The 17211-nt window shown below is 36.9% G+C and overlaps 1 protein-coding gene across 9 annotated transcripts in view; it reads left to right on the top strand.

Moving 5' to 3' along the window:
* The window catches only part of LOC144973767 (uncharacterized), a 105494-nt gene that overhangs the window by 86746 nt on the left and 1537 nt on the right, over window positions 1-17211 (top strand). For 6 of the 9 annotated variants that reach the window (XM_078916655.1, XM_078916652.1, XM_078916653.1 and 3 more), the window contains 6 exons: window positions 3223-3390; window positions 4398-4757; window positions 8357-8552; window positions 10897-11045; window positions 12291-12425; window positions 13666-14283. In XM_078916655.1, coding sequence (XP_078772781.1) covers window positions 3223-3390; window positions 4398-4757; window positions 8357-8552; window positions 10897-11045; window positions 12291-12425; window positions 13666-13848 — 1191 coding nt within the window. In that variant the 3' untranslated portion in view covers window positions 13849-14283. Of the gene's footprint in view, window positions 1-3222; window positions 3391-4397; window positions 4758-8356; window positions 8553-10896; window positions 11046-12290; window positions 12426-13665; window positions 14284-17211 lie in introns of those variants that run through there. The other 3 variants (XM_078916658.1, XM_078916657.1, XM_078916656.1) reach the window with 1 other exon arrangement.

The following is a 17211-nucleotide window of genomic DNA, read 5'->3' as shown; positions in this document are numbered from 1 at the left end:
AGTCTGATGTCACTTCCTCCCAGCAACGAGCAGCTTGATTCTAAACAAAGAAAATCGGTACTTTTTATTCTTCGTGCTGGCTAGAACTTTTTCACGTGTCATGTGATCAGAATGTATAAAAGTCAAAACATGATCAGATTTATAATGTATTTTCTCCTCTGGATACACTGTTATGCTCGTCGGAGAAGTATTTCATAAGGGCGTCCGCCATTGTTCCGATAGTTTAGAACCAGTTACTATACTACTATGCGTCATTACGAGGGAAGTGACGTCACGACTGTTGAACCCTATGTACACAAGATTATAAGCGAATAGTGTTACATCTAATGTTGACTACAACCAGATTTGTGTTTTGCATGTAATAACTGGTGCGTTCTGATCAAATCATAAATATATATTGATATGATTTTTCCACGGTAAATCTTGGTAGAGCTTTATGCCTTATACAATGTTGTTTTGAACAAATTGAAAACATTAAATATAGCTGTTGCATGTAATATTGAAGGAAATTCCCGGATACTTATCTTAAGGAATGTTTAAATTGAGACACCCAAGCAAAAATCGGCTAGCGGTTCATTTTTTATCGTGTATCCAATATTAATAATTATGGGTTTTGATATATGATGCGTGAGGTGATATATATATATATATATATATATATATATATATATATATATATATATATGTATATATTTATATATATATATTATATATATATATATATATATATATATATATATATATATATATATATATCCTCTGTTAAACCTCTCTATTGACGGGTCAATAATATTTATTCCGTCTACTTTAATGCTGATAGGAGCCACTTGGAGGAAGCGCTGCGTCACGTGATCACTTTTTAGCGTTGCTTTAGCGTTGATCACTGGAGCCCACCAACTTCAATTTGATTTAAATTCTATATTATTATTATTCTATATTTTCAAACGGAATTGTGTTCAATTTATATGTTGTGAATTCATTCATCTGGATAGTGTATATATTCGTAAAACTTGTGCAATTTTAAACAATAGTTTAACACCTATTTATTGCCTGCCATCTCGGTCCCTTTGTTTACAAACAATGAACGCCATTTTTGGTTCCGAGTCAGTGATGGAGAAAGAAACAATCGAGAGTAGCCGAGCGGACGATAAGAAAGGGAAAGGAGGTGGTGAAGTGAAAGACGGGGCGAGCGAGAAGGAATGTGTTGGGAAAGGAAGTGTAAGAGGTGTGAAGGGGAAAGGTAAAGGAAAGAAAACGGAGGGGAGCAGTTACGGTGCTGGTAGTAGTAGCGTTGGCTTGGTAGCAGTGAACTGGACTTTAATGAAATAAAACAGCAACTCAGTGTGTTGATGGGATTGGTGCCAGTGGTGAGCCAAATGAAGGAGGCCTTTGACCGTTTTAATGAAATGGAGGAGGAAGATGCTAATGTCAATATTGGCCTTTCGCGGCCAATATGTAATGATGACATTGAGTCTGATCTTTCGCGATCAGGCAGTAAAGATGTAAGTAATGCTGACCTTTCGCGGTCAGGCAGTAAAGATGTAGAATGTAATGCTGACCTTTCGCGGTCAGTTGATATGGTGCCAGGCAGTAGTAGAGATGCAGGGATGATGGAGCAGGCATTCTCATATTTCGAGAATGTGGTAGGCAGGACAGAAGTGAAAGGGAAGGTGCTGGCAGAGAATGTTTCAACTGGTGTTACACAGGTTTTATGTGACGGTCTGCCCAAGGATACGATTACTGCTCTCTCTGAAAAATATCCAGTGCCAGCAAATTGCTCTAGACTAGAGGTTGTCCAATGCAATGAGGAGGTTTTTAAACAGATATCCCCTGCCTCTAGAATGAGGGACGCATCCTTGCAGAAAGTGCAGGTATCGCTTATGAAAGGCATTACTGCTGTTTGCAGGGCTATGGAGATGGTGAAAGGAGATAACAAAGAAGTACTGGAAAATATTTCGGATGGAGTCGCTTTGCTCACCAATGCCTCTCATAGTTTGGATATTTATAGAAGACAGTCACTTCGCGGTGAAATTAGAGATGACCTCAACGCTCTCTGTACCGCTTCCTATCCTGTTAGTGACAAGTTATTTGGGAGCAACATTAAAGATAAGATTAAAGACATGAACGATTCTATTCGAGTGGCAAAAACCACAAGGAGATTTTCCCCGTACCCGTCCCATGGCCAGAAAAGGTTTCCTTTTTTAGGCAAAGGTCAACCATGGAAAGGTCAAGGAGGGGGGACAAACACCTTTCGGGGGAATACAAGGACATGGAACAACCACAAACAACACCACAAGCAACACACATTCAAAAGGAGGAATTAAAGGATAAGGTAACCCATTTGCATGGGGGCAGAACTAAATTATTTATATCTACTTGGAAAATGTATACCTCTGATCCTTTTATTATTCAATGTATTTCTGGATGTGCAATTGATTTTTTGTCCCCTCCTGTTCAAATGAAACCAGCTCATACTATCCAATTTAAACAGGATGAAAAGTTAGCTTTACAGGAGATGATAATACAATATGAAAGGGATGGTGTTATCCAGAAATGTACACCGGAGGAGGGTGATTTTGTTAATAATGTTTTCCTTAGGAGAAACGTGCTATACCCGGTGAGCAGAGGAAAAAGTATCGAATGATATTAAATGTAAAACATCTCAACTCCTTTGTGCGTTATCGCCATTTTAAAATGGACACTTTACATTCTTGTTTACAACTTATAGAACCTAAATGTTTCATGGTTTCGCTAGATTTATCTAATGCATACCATTCTTTGCCCATGCACCCAGATTTTACGAAATTTCTTAAATTTGTTCATAATGAATCGTTATACCAATACCTTGTTCTTCCGCAGGGGTTCCGTGATAGTCCTAGAATCTTCACTAAAATCATGAAACCTATTGTTGCTCATCTGCATCTTAAGGGAATTATATGCAGTTTGTATATTGATGATTTTTATATTCAGGGCCCTTCTTATGAGGAATGCGAACATAATTTGAAGTACACGACCAATATTGTGCGTTCGTTAGGATTTGAAATATCAGATAAGTCTAACTTAACCCCATCTCAAGAAATGGAGCACTTAGGGTTTGTACTCAGTTCCTTGGATATGTCAGTGACTTTAAGTGATAAAAAGAAAGATCAGATTATTTGTATGATTGAGAACCTTCCTTCTTCCATCTCAGTTAGATTGATACATTCCTCTAATGTACTCCAGGAACAGACGCTTCCCGGCTATCACAACAGTGTGGACAGGTTAGGGAGCCTGGATTACGATAGAATCATCCAAGAACACAAGGCACGCCTGTTGCAGATGTCCCCAGTTCTGTCGGTCAAAGGGAAAACGACTTCTTCTAGGAATAGCCACATAGATGATAGGCACACGGTAAGGTCAATAGCTGATACAGTAACGATGCATTAGATGTGGGAGTGATAACCATAATATGAGTAAAAATAACGTTATGAATTATCCGTCTAGCAATCCCATTATTAGTGAGCTGAACGTCGTAAATTTCATTGACTCGTAATTTAAAAAGAATATTTAAACCTCAGGAATGAGAGACATCCGATGTTTGTCGTCACTTTGCCAGTTTATTTTTATATTCTTGTTATATATATATATATATATATATATATATATATATATATATATATATATATATATATATATATATATATCCATACATATTAAACACAGGCATAGGTATATTGACCTTAAAGTTATTGGCTTTTAAATAATCCTAATTGTTTTTGAAACATTTCTTGATATGAATCGCTTTATATTGACCTTTTCCCCGTAACACATGAAACTGGTAGCCAGGTATATTTGTGTGACATTCTCCAAGACGTTTTTCAAATTAAAAATATAAGAAACACGAATCACTCAATTTTACGACATTCAGCATATTTATATAGTTATTTGGGCGGTTTAAGCAAACGTTAGGTTACCCTCATTATGTGACATGACCCATATTTGAGAAATTGGATTTCTTCATATAATTTTAAATTCATAGTTCATAGTAATCAAAGTTTGCATGTTACAGAATGTGTTACAAATCATATCATTATAATATTCAATGTGTTTATTGCCTACCGGGATTATGTAAATCACAAAAAACATGTAAATCAACAGTAAATGTTTGTTAAGTATGAGATCTACTGACCTATTTATATAGATAGTTCGAAGATGACGTCACTCAGGCCTTTGTTATTGTTTTTGCCATCCGCGTTTGTGAGTTGTTCTCACTAAACTGTGTCAACCTGACTATAAACGTTCATGGTTACACAGAGTTTGTGTGTTGATCCGTTATACTTCCGGATGGCAATGTTGTGAACTCCTTGGCCAAGCGCATTCTATCTATATTTTTCTCTTTATCTCATTTCATTTTCCAGGCAAATCACCATTCCCAAAACGGTCTACTAAAGACTTTCAACATCCCTAAAAACGAGCACCAATCCCGACAAAGGAGGGACGGGCCATTCGTTTCATCAGAGAACCCTCACAAGTCTTCGTTTCTACCCGATATAGCCAGTAATAATAAAGTGGTGCAGTTGAATCATATACGTACGAACGGTAGAGGGTTGGAGGACGATTCTGATGAAGTCATTGATGAAGATGATGAGATGATGCGTCCCGATGAAGGCGAGGACAACGATGCAGATGATGAGGACAGGCTGTCTCCTCCATTCATGGGTGTGGACAGGAAGAAAGTTTTATACCGGAAGCGGAAAAGGATTAGCAAGACGTCCAAGGTATAATATTCTCTAGAAGTGACATTGGAAATATAAGTGAGCGGAAATACATGTTACAGTGAATGACATAATCAGTCGGATGGTGAACAGGTTTGAACTGAGATATTGCCAAGTTTAGTTAGAAGTTCAATTTTTATCAAAAATGAGTTCTTGTCATAAATGATTAAATCAACTCTTTTTGTACATCTTTGGGAATTATCAAAGCTTAATTTTACTTCTAAATATTTTTTACACCTAGTCATGTTGAAAAAGTATGAAATTTCAGAAAAGTTACTGGATACCTTTCCCATACATCTGACCATAACTTCACAATAATCACCCGATTTAACTTCAAATAAAGATTAAAATGCTCTGGTAAGCATATTCTTTCAGAAAATGCAACAACAAAAATGCAAATCCAAAATTTTTCTTGTCCATAAGATCCATTGGAAAGAGCTTCCGACTTGTAAGCCAATAGATCTAGTATTGGTTTGATACGTGTAACGTTTTTACTTTAAAGTTAAATTCAGCTTTTATATAGGACAATATCCACTAAACGTGGTCAATGTGCTTTACAAGGTGTCCCTGGCCAACAGCAACACTTAACATGTAGGACGAGAGACGACGCCTGTTAGGCAATATTACAAATTTTCGAACAGAGACAACGCTGTTAACGGCCAGGTACTCATTTTACACCTGATTACGGTGAGAGAATGTGAGTAAAGAGCCTTCTCCAAGGACTCAACTATGCGCCGAGCGAGGCTCGAACTCAGGACTTTCCGATCCGAAAGCGAGGGTCATACTACAAGACCACATAGCCGCACGTTTTAACTTTGTTTGTTTGTTGTTGTTGTTGTTGTTGTTGTTGTTGTTGTTGTTGTTGTTGTTATGTGTTTTTTTCTGGTCTCTTTAACCCAGCATTAATTGTGACATAATATTAGATAATTAAAACCAATTCTATTCTAAGACTGCATTAGACTCGAGATCCATGCAGACTGCGGCATGCAATTGTAGTGAATTCCTTTTCATTGTACACAAGACAGACGTAATAACTGGCTATTTCAAAGCAATTTGGACGATTGTATCTCCAAAACAACTGAACGTTAATCACAGTTTATCACAGTTGGATTCACAAAGTTCTTTGTAGATGTTTAGATTATTAACCGAGCAATTATTTTAGCGTTTATTTTAGAAATAACTTGTTACAAAATCAGCAATTACGTTTTGTTATGATTGTTTACAAATAAAAACGTCATAGCCAATTTGGAATTCGCATTTCAGTCTGATTCGTGTGTAAGTTGTTGTTTTGAAAAATTAAATGATAATAATACTCTTCAACAGTCGTAACGTCACTTCCTTCCTGATGACGCATGGTAACTTAGTAACACTGGCTCTAAACTATCGGAACAATGGCGGACGCCCGTATGAAATATTTCCCCGGCGAGCATAAAAGCGTATCCAGAGGAAAAAAAAACCCATACATTTGATCGTGTTTTGACTTTTACACATTCTGATCACAAGACATATGAAAAGTTCTAGCCAGCATGAAGAATAAAAAAGTAATGATTTTCTTTGTTTAGAACCAAGATGGCCGCCGTTGCCGGGCGGCATGACATCAGACTATTGAATCGTATTGTCTTGATTCTTGTAATATCTTTCACGATATTATTTACCAACTTCCCGTCTATTTTACTCGGAGTGAATTAATCATGTTGAGGTGCAGCGACAAGCATGTAAATCAGAAAATCGTTATTTCGAAATCCTTAAAAAGATATACATTATTATTGTGGCTTTAAAAATTTTTTAAGCTACCTGAAGTATAATGTGATTTGAAGAAACAATGAATAAAAGTGAACATAACAAATGCAAAATGATAACAAATACGTTACAAGGAACATTTTTGGTTTAAAAAATTATCACCGGCCAACAACAAAACAAATTAACGCTGATATGATACTTAAAGCCTTCAACATTCCAATATTTTATAACAGAAAGGACGTGCCAAATATTTCTGACGTCGATCTGGTTTAAATAATTTATTAATGATTTTGTTGGCCGAAGAAGGGTTTTGAGTCCGACACGTTCCGTGTTTGGTATTTGGTTCTTTTTTGAAGCTGTTATAATTTGTGTTATTATTACTTTTACAGTCCACAGCTTCTAGAATCTTCCAGAATTGTGTGATCAAGCGTTTATATTCATAAGTATTCAATAGTTTTGTAGTCTGTCCAGTTAATACCCAATATCAGACTGGCATGAAAGGGAAACCTGAAACTTCTAAATCCAACCAAAAAGTAAAAATAGTATAAGTCAAAAATTATGTGACATAGACTTCTATTCCAATTTATGCGAATCCTGCATAGTAATATTAACAATATTATAATTACAAATTACACAAAAATCCAAATGTTACTGCATATCAAGTAAGTATGAAAATCGGAATAACCTCCCTCCAGTTACAATGGAAATAGACCATAGGGTACCACGTTTTGATTCAAACAGAATGAGTATAGATAGTTCGAAGATGACGTCACTCAGATCTTTGTTATTGTTTTTTGTTTTTTTTTTTGCCACACGCGTTTATGAGTAATGCTCACTGAACTGTATTAACCCGACTATAAACGTTCATGGATACACACAGGTTTGTGTGTTGGTCCGTTATACTTCCGGATGGCAATGTTATGAGCTTTTTAGCCAAGCGCATACTATCTATATATTGCTTGTGTGTGTGTGTGTGTGTGTGTATGTGTGTGTGTGTGTTTCCTTTATTTAGCCTCTTGATTTGGCCAGCTGATAAACTCAAGCAATATAAGTCAGTGAAGCGGAAGTCTCTCGTAGTGTATGGAAAAAGTCTCCTTCAGTATTATAAGAAAGACAATGAAGTATGAAATCAAAAAAACTTAGAGTGTACCTCTGTCAGAAGAAGCATACTATTAGATCTTAGCAATCTACAAGGTGTAAATGAGACACAAGATCGTTTAGATAGGATGGTGTCAGGCCATGAAAGGAGCTATAACAAAAACATAAAATATTGAACTCAATGCACTGCTTCACCGGCAGCCAATGAAGAATTGCCGTCTTTACAAAGGGTTTACACTCGAAACATCCATTGTATGTACTGTTTCAAGCCTAAGTTTTTCCATTTTCACATTTTCGTTAATTAACCCAGGCTTCAGCCAGCCTCCTCCTTCCTTTACTTTACTGAATAAGTTTTGTAGTAACTACCGTAATTGCCAGAACTGGGTATTCTGGCTGTAGGACTCCATGACTAGGATGGGTCCAGATGTCCGGTGAATCACGGAATTACTAAGTTAACACTAGATATTAAATAGATAAAGTTAAAGTATAAAAATATAGCTTACCCTGAATTAGGCGGTATGTAGTAATGAGAAAGAGTCTGTAAAATGAATGTCTAAGGAGTGAGCTGAGTTGAAAGTGAGAGTGAGAAAGTCGAGAGGTCCCTTCGGCTTTTATATGAGCCTGGTCAGCTCGGGACGAGGCAGAGCGGAAGTAGGAATGACCATTGCTATGGTCACTGTAGCCGTACAATTTTTTACGGCTAGAGATCCTACAGTTTGAAAGAAAATGAAGGTTGGCTTTTCAAAGAATTTAATATTCAACAGGGTGTTTACCTTGCCTCAAGCCCTGAAGGGAAAAACAGACAACTTATGAGAAGACAGGCAGATGACGAAAACGACGAGGAAACGAAACCTGTCCAGGAGGAGATGGACGATGACCATTCTAGTGACAAAACCAACAACGACGATGCTGAGACCAAAGAGGAAAGTATAAGCGAAAAACTCGCCAAGTTACAACTACGTAAGTAATGCTGATTTTTTTATTTTAATTTTAAAAATTGAGCTTTTATATAGCGCAATATCCCCTAAATGTTCTCAAAGAGGTCCCTGACCAGCAGGAACACTTAACATGTAGGACAAGACATGACGCTTGTTAGGCGATATTGCAATTTTTCGGACAGAGACAACGCTGTTAACGGCCAGGTAAGCATTTTACATGGTGAGAGATTGTGAGTAAAGGGCCTTTTCCAAGGACTCAACTATACGCCGAGCGAGGCTCGAACCCAGGACCTTTCGATCCGAAAGTGAGTATCATACCACTTGACCACATCGCCGCACTTGCTGATTTGTAAAAAGAGGTGCTGTAATATTATTTGTATAAACTCAGGCCTGACTACTACTACAAAAATTCGTAAAAATATGAAATTTGGCTCCAATTTCCGAAATTCATGAGCATTTCTAAGTCATTAAAACTTATTGAAAATGAGAGTAGATACCAGACCACAGAATTGTAAGGATTTCGAAGTATTATTTAATCCCTGTCGGGATACATTGTTTATCTATCAAGTTAACCATGGGGACTAAAACTTTAAGTTTTCAAGAAGCCTGTTCAGTAAACTGTAATGGAATAAAATGATTGAAATGTGAGATTTGATTTAAAGATTTTGTCTTTCAAATATGGTGGTGATATCAAAGCTCGGACACTTCCGAGTCCAATCTGTGACGTACTGAATTATCCTAGTACTCGTACATGTGATAAGCTTTCTCATTGGAAGTATTGGAACCTGCATTTTTATAACATAATGGATGCATAGAGCGTAGGCCAACGGACGGAAACCATACTCCCTTCTGGGAGAATGTTCTATTTCATATTAAGCGAATGCCGATTCTTTTTCGCAACAAAGTTCTGTTAATCGCAAGACATTTTCGACATCATAAAATGGCAAGTTCAACAAATCAATCAAACAAAATCTCATGATTAAATTTCATCATGGGTGAATTCATAACAGGTTGAAGAATCGAGAGTGGGAGGTTTTTAATGCTGCAGTGGTGTGTCACCGCTCTATTAGAGACAAAAGAGGACGGACGTTGCAGTACGGGTTTGTGCAGTCATCTGTGACCATGATAGGAGGCGAGGGGATTGACATAGTTTAGACAGCAAGTGGACAATGACTGTTGTGAGGAGAGATTGAGCGATATCCCTTGTTTTGGGATTGATGACTGTCCATGGTGACCGTGAGAGCTCAATGTGTCTCATCACCGCTGATCTCTTTAACTCTTACACATATTGAGAACAAAAGAGTGAAAGTTAATCCATCCAATCTGAATATGATGTCGGCTTTCATCAAAGCAACTTTTGTTTGTCAAAATCTATACAGGGCTGTCATATGGTATTTGTTTCAATCAAATTGCTCAGTCTGTGGCGTTTACACAAATGTTTATAAAAACGGGTTTGGGTTTACCATATATATGTATAAAATGTTACAATAGTAGACAGGACACTCAACTTTGGTTAATTGCAACTTCGGTTAATCGCAACATTTTCGCTGCTCCCGAGGTGTTGCGATGATGCGGAATGGACTGTAGCTAGCGCATTTCCAGGGAGTCGCCGTGCTCTAATAGTTCAAACGATGAGGACAAAAAAATGTTAGTCCTCTGCATTTCAAGGAAATATACTTAATCAAACTAAAACAACATATAATTTAAACAGTTTTTCCTATATATGACAATAGACTCATTTATCAACATCTTGTTGTGCGGCTGTGTAGTCTTGTGATTTGACACTGGCCTTAGGATCGTTAGGCTCAGGGTTCAAGTCACGCCCTGAGCGGCCAAGGTTGAATCCTGGAAATGGATCATTACTCACATTCTCTCACCATACTCGGGTGTAAAATGTGGAAGCAACTGGCCGTTAACAGTTGTGTCTGTTTGAAAAACAAAATTTATTATCGATTTACCGGCGTCAAGTTTTGTCCTACGTGTTAAGTAGTATTGCTGTTTGCTAGGGACCTCTTGTAAAGCGCTTTGAGCACATTTAGGCTAATGGATATTTTTTTGTTATAGTTCACTCCAACATGATACCGTTTTGAATGGATTGGCCACATTTTTATATTATTTCATCAGTTTTCAGGCAGTGTGGCTCAGCGGTACGGTCTTTGCTTTGTACCCGAAAGGTACCGAGTTTGATCACCGGCAGCTGTGCTGTGTGGCCTTGAGCAAGTCACCTCGCCCTAGCTCAATTTGCGGCGCTGCACTGCGGCTGACGCCTGGGTTATTCCAGTCTCCCCTTGGAATAGACCCTAGAGACAAATTTCTCCTATGGGATGAATAAAGGGAATCTTATCTTATGCTTATCCTAATTCCAGAGTACCAGCGTCGAGTGACAGAAGGAGAGGGAAGGAAGACGATAGCGGAGGAATTGGATTACAAGGCCAGAAGGGAATACAAATTTACAGAGGCTGATTTGGACCCAACCATTATAGAACTACAAGTCTTAGAACGTGGACAGTATTTTGTAAGACATGAAATCGTTTTTATTTGGTTTCTATAGATTGAATGAAGTTGACGTCACTCATGTCTTTGTTATTGTTTTTTTATTGCCATCCACGTTTATGAGTAATTCTCACTAAAGTGTTTAATCCAGAATATAAAAGTTCACGATTACACAGAGATTTGTGTGTTGGTCCGTTATATTTCCGGATGGCAATGTTATGAGCTTCTTAGCCAAGCGCATACTATCTATAGATAGTATGCGCTTGGCTAAGAAGCTCGCAACAACATTGCCATCCGGAAGTATAACGGACCAACACACAAAACTAAGTGAAACCTTGAACGTTTATAGTCTGGTTAATACAGCTTAGTGAGAATTACTCATAAACGCAGATGGCCAAAAGCAATAACAAGGACCTAAGGCAACTTCATACTATCTATAAAGCAAAGTACAGTATCTTTTGACAACCATATATCTTATGAGTCAGAGTTTATACGGTTTTGGTAGCACGAAACGAACAAAAACGAGTCATTGTTATCAGTTGGACATGTTTAATATAAGTCTGTATAATAAATACAATATTTTAACACATTTTATTCTACCCCTCCCCGTAAATAGTAACATTAAATGAGATCAAGTTAACAATAAGAATTCGTGTCGTCAAATTATCCAACGTTAAATTTAACTAAAATTAGATATTTGTAGTAAAATGTATAATTTAAGTATATTTGAAAATGTCTTTCATTCAAAGATAACGAAATGAGAATCGATTGAGGGATGGAATATAAGATTTCTTAAACTCTTGCGTTTTGGAATTCGAACTTTATTCCCAACGCGCTCTCGCATGCTCGTGCAGCGATTGGGGACACCTCCGGAATTTAAAAAAAAAACAAGATTGTAAGAATTGTATATTATTCCATATTTTGAATTTAGTTATGCTTTGTTGATGGAAGTATTCTGCGCAAAATAAAAACGTGTGCCAGATTTTTTTTACAAATAAAATAATGCGTAATATCTGTTTTAAGATACTCTAGATTCAAATTTTCAAAATATGTATTCCTATTAAAATATGTTGATCTTATAATAATTGTTATCACACATAAATACACGGCACTTTGTTTATTTACTAGTTTGTCTTTATAAGTTGACGAGCCAAAAAAAAAAAAAAAGAAAAGAAAAAGAAAATCACATAAACGCATGAACTGCTCAATAAAACTATAACGAAAATTATTTATAAATCTGCATTTCTCGACTCTTCCCAACCTACAGGGCCTCAGCAACATCCTTTTCCCAGACCAGCCCAGCCTGTCCGTCATCAGCAATGGCGCAGAATGTGTGGTCATTTCCAAGAAATTCTTTCTAAGACTGGCTTCTGAGAAATGTCTTCGCCATCTGAGGCAGACGGTAATGGTATTAGATATAAATAAATAAACGTGCACACCTAAGGGGCACTGTGGCTCAGCTGCACGGTCTTTGTGTCATACCCAAAAGGTACCGAGTTCGATCACCTGGCACTGCGCTATGTTGCCTTGAGCAAGTCACCTCGCTCTAGCTCACTTTGCGGCGCTGCTCTGCGGCTGACGCCTGGGTTATTCCAGTCTTCCCTTGGAATAGACTCTAAAGACAAATTTACCCATGGGGATGAATAAAGGAAATTTTATCTTTATTTATTTAAATATGACATTTCCAAGGTTCCCCATGCTCAGCTCGCTTTACAATGTTATGTAACTCTTACAACAGGAATTTACAACCAAATTTTCACTTCATAGTGTTGTGTTATTCTCCCTTTTTGTATTAGCGCTCTTACAATATTATGAGTCTAAACATACTCTTTCACACCTGAGTAGGGAACAAAGTGTGATGTCAAAAAACTGGTTCCAATCTCAATGGATTTACTGTAAAAGCAGTCTTTCGGAGGATTGGATACATACTTTGTGTAATTGACTTCTGGTTTCAAAGTGATGACATCTTATTTTCTAGTTACAGTATTTTCTTAAGAATTTATTTTCCATAAAAAGATGATTGAGTTTGATATATCAATTTCCATTCAACATTGATAAGTATATTATTATATGTTTTGAAATATTAGTCCTGGTGTTGGTTGATGATGATGATGATGATGACGATTATCATTATTATCATTATTATTATTATTATTTATTATTATTATTATTATTATTATTATTATTATCATCATCATTATTATTATCATTATTATTATAACGACGACGACGATAATGTAATGATGATGATGATGACGACGACGAAGATGATGATGATGATGATGATGATGATGATGCTGATGATGATGATGATGATGATGATGATAATGATGATGAAGATGGTGATATTATTATTATTATTATTATATTATTATTATTATTATTATTTATTATTATTATTATTATTATTATTATTATTATTATTATAACGACGACGACGATAATGTAATGATGATGATGATGATGTAATGATGATGATGATGATGATGATGATGATGATGATGATGATGATGATGATGACAATGATGAAGACGACGACGCTATCGTAATGATGATCATGATCATAAATTTATGAAATCGTAAAATCAAACATGACTTATTTAGTCATTGTATGTTTTCGTACCCATCTGTCTTTGTTCCAGGAGAGTCCGTATCCCAGCGACGAGCAGCTCCGACAAAAGCTACAAGAAGTCGTCAACTGGCAAGCGAGGCGATCCTCGATGTATCGAAGTCTCGAGTCCAAGATTCTAGAAAAACAAGCAAAACGAAAACAATGCCTAGCTTACTATCAGGGCCAGTATTGCTTTAGAACAGGACCTATATGAGTATGAACGTCGGTGAAACACGTAGATCAAATTTCTCCTCACCTCCCCTATATTCACAAATCAATGTCCTGGTCTATTCTTTGCTCCTCTTTTATTTTTGTACTCGTCCTTGTTTCAAAGTGCCTCATTTTTCCATCTATAAGGGGCGAAGTGGCTGAGTGGTCGAGGCATTGCATTGTGGACCGGAAGGTCCCGGGTTCGAGCCCCGCTTCAGGCACTTTGTTTTTTTTCCCTTGAGCAAGATTATTAACCCCCAATTTGTTCACTTGGACAACATGGGTGATTCCTGTTGACATCAGACATCTTGTTTGATGAAATATCTATATATTCCTTCGTGGAATCCTGCCTAGGCGACGATATCTTGTGGTGTCGTGGCGAAGAGCATATTTTTTTTTAAAAACCCAATTAACTGTTATATTCAAAACAAAACAAAAATGTATTTACGTATTTAAAATTTTAGTCAAAAACTTGTCCTTCAAATATCGATCGATTTAAAAGACCCACATCTTGGCAAAAAAGTCTCAAACCTGGGAACTCTCAATTCCCAGGCTTGAGAGTTTTTGCCAAGTCGAGTGTCATCTAAATCGATTAATATTAGAAGGTCGATTTTCTGGTCAAATATTTAGATACGTGTTTTTTCCCCAGAAAAACGCATTAATTAGTTAAAAATACAACGTCACGATATAATGGGAACTCGTTTTAAAGATTTCATGGATTTCATTAGCATTAAATTGTTCATGTTTCAACAAGGTTAAGGAATATGTATTAAAGGCTCCATACACGCCCGGATATGATCCTGGTCCAGACCCCGATCAGGCAAACCGGGGTGAAAACGCAATGTGTGTAGCCAAATACCTGGCCGATAAACCTAGGTACGGTCGATCGCCCGCAAAGCCCGCTTTGCTTAATATTTTTCGAGGCGATCGCTGTTTTGACGTCAGATTCGTGATCAGCGTCGAATTTACAATAGGTTTGATACCAAGAACTATGTTTTTACTCCAAAAATTGATGAAATTAGAAATAAAATTTAATTAATATTGAGGCTATGTGGCCGACAGAAAAGTGCCCCTCCCTGTTTTGTGATGGATCAAGTGGTATGACTCTCGCTTCCGGATCGGAAGGTTCAGGTTTCGAGACCCGCTCTGAGTAGCGCAGAGTTGAGTCCTTGGAAAAGGCTCTTTACTCACATTCTCTCACCGTACTCAAGTGTAAAATGAGAACATGGCCGTTCGTTGTCCTTGTTGGAAAAAATGTCACATCGCCTGACAGGCGTCATGTCTCGTCTTTCAAGTCTAATATTGCTGTTGCCTTGGGACCCCTTGTAAAGCGCTTTGAGCACGTGGATATTGCGCCAAATAAATGCTGTGTTATTATTTTTTTTTAATAATATTTTTATAAATGTTGCGCCAGGAAGAGGTAGATGGCAAAAGTTTCGTTCTTGTTCATCGTAAAACTTATAAAGGATTTCATACAAAATAAAAAATAGTTTTCATAATTTTCAATGTAATGATATAATAATATGCCAGTTCTTTTTTTTTTCCTCCTCACCCGTTGATGCGACATGACGGTCGACCTTGACACATACATTTGGGATTGGCAGATGCCAAAAAGCCTTGACTACGTGATGACAGGGGTGGGCATTGTAACCTTGAATTATAATCTACAAACAACGCCCCCCCCCCCCCAAAAAAAAAAAAAAAAGAAAAGAGCTGTGTGCGTGTGTGTGTGGTGGTGGTGGTGGTGGTGGTGGTGGGGGGGGGGGTGCGAATGCGAGTAGTCCCGAGAAGTACCCGTTTAACCTGCCACGGGAACACTGTCGATTTGTTTTATAAATAATGATAATAATAATAATAATAATGATAATAATAATAATAATAATAATAATAATAATAATAATATAATAATAATAATAATAATAATAATAATAATAATAATAATAATAATAATAATAATAATAATAATAATATAATAATAATAATAATAATAATAATGATAAATAAAAAATCTTTATTGTCCACAAAATGGAAAAATTTCCGTGGTCTACGTTGCTTTTAAACTTAAATCGGATTGCAAATGTATTGATGTTATGCGTATTGGAAAAGTACTCACGACATCTCCATCGGGGTATAACATATTAACACACAAAACTGCAAACGCGAACGTTCATTGTCTGATTGATATAACTTAATGATAAGTTAATTATAAAATGCTGTCTAAAAGCAATAACAACGGTTTGACTAACGTCAAATTCATTCCTTCTATTGATGCTCTGTGTTAAATTAAAATACTCACAAAGTCCGCCAGCCAGAAATATCACTCCAGCCCAAAGATCTACATGGAACCTTGAACGTTATAGTCTGATATATTTTAATGAGAACTAATCATAAAAATGGGTGTCTAAAAACAATAACAATGAGATGAGTGACGTCAATTTGGTTCCTTCTATAAATATCCAAAACTTTACTCACTCCATCCGCTCTCTCCTCCTTCAATACATATGAATCTATTCTCTCATCACTTTTTTGTGCGGCTATGCATGTGATCTTGTGAAATGACACTCGCCTTTGGATCCCGCTCTGAGTGGCGCATAATTGAGTCCTTGGAAAAGGCTCTTTACTCGCATTCTCTCACCTTGTTCACTGTTAAAATGAGTACCTCGCTGTTTACAGCGTCGTCTCTGTCGGGAAACAATTGCAATATCGCTTAACAGTCATGTCTCGTCTAACATGTTTTTATGTTGGCCAAAGACCCTTATAAAGTGATTTGAGCACCTTTATTGAATATAGCGGTATATATAGCGCAAGTAAATTTTTCTCTCTTTCTCTCTCTCTCTCTCCCTCTCTCTCTCTCTCTCTCTCTCTCTCTCTATCTCTCTCTCTCTCTCTCTCTCTCTCTCTCGACATGTTAGATTATTATAGCTATTGCTACATATGATGCGAATATCTTGGACGGTTATTGATGCTATGAGTTTAGGTAAAATGCTCACAACATCCACCAGTCGGAAATAACGTACCGTCATACAAAACTACGAGTAACCTTGAACGTTAAAAGTCTGATTGATATAATTTAGTGAGAACTAATTACCAAAATGACTGCCTTAATACAATAACAAAGAGTGGAATGATGTCAATTTCATTCCTTCAACAGTCTAATTGATATAATTTAGTGAGAAGTAATCACTATTGTGCGCAAGACGAAAGATAGAATAACAGACAGTAACTGGGATCGGTTCTGTCGGCCACATAGCCTCACTATTAATTAAAATTTATTTCTAATTTCACCAATTTTTGGAGTAAACACACAGTTCTTAGTATCAAACCTATTGAAAATTTGACGATGATCTCGAATCCGACGTGAAAACAG

The sequence above is a fragment of the Berghia stephanieae genome, chromosome 5 (genome assembly GCF_034508935.2).
Source record: "Berghia stephanieae isolate SIO BIC M18660-M18661 chromosome 5, UCSD_Bste_1.3, whole genome shotgun sequence".
NCBI classification, from domain to species: Eukaryota; Metazoa; Mollusca; class Gastropoda; order Nudibranchia; family Aeolidiidae; genus Berghia; species Berghia stephanieae.
Note: the sequence above shows the minus strand (reverse complement) of the source record. Positions and strands in the feature narration are given on the sequence as shown.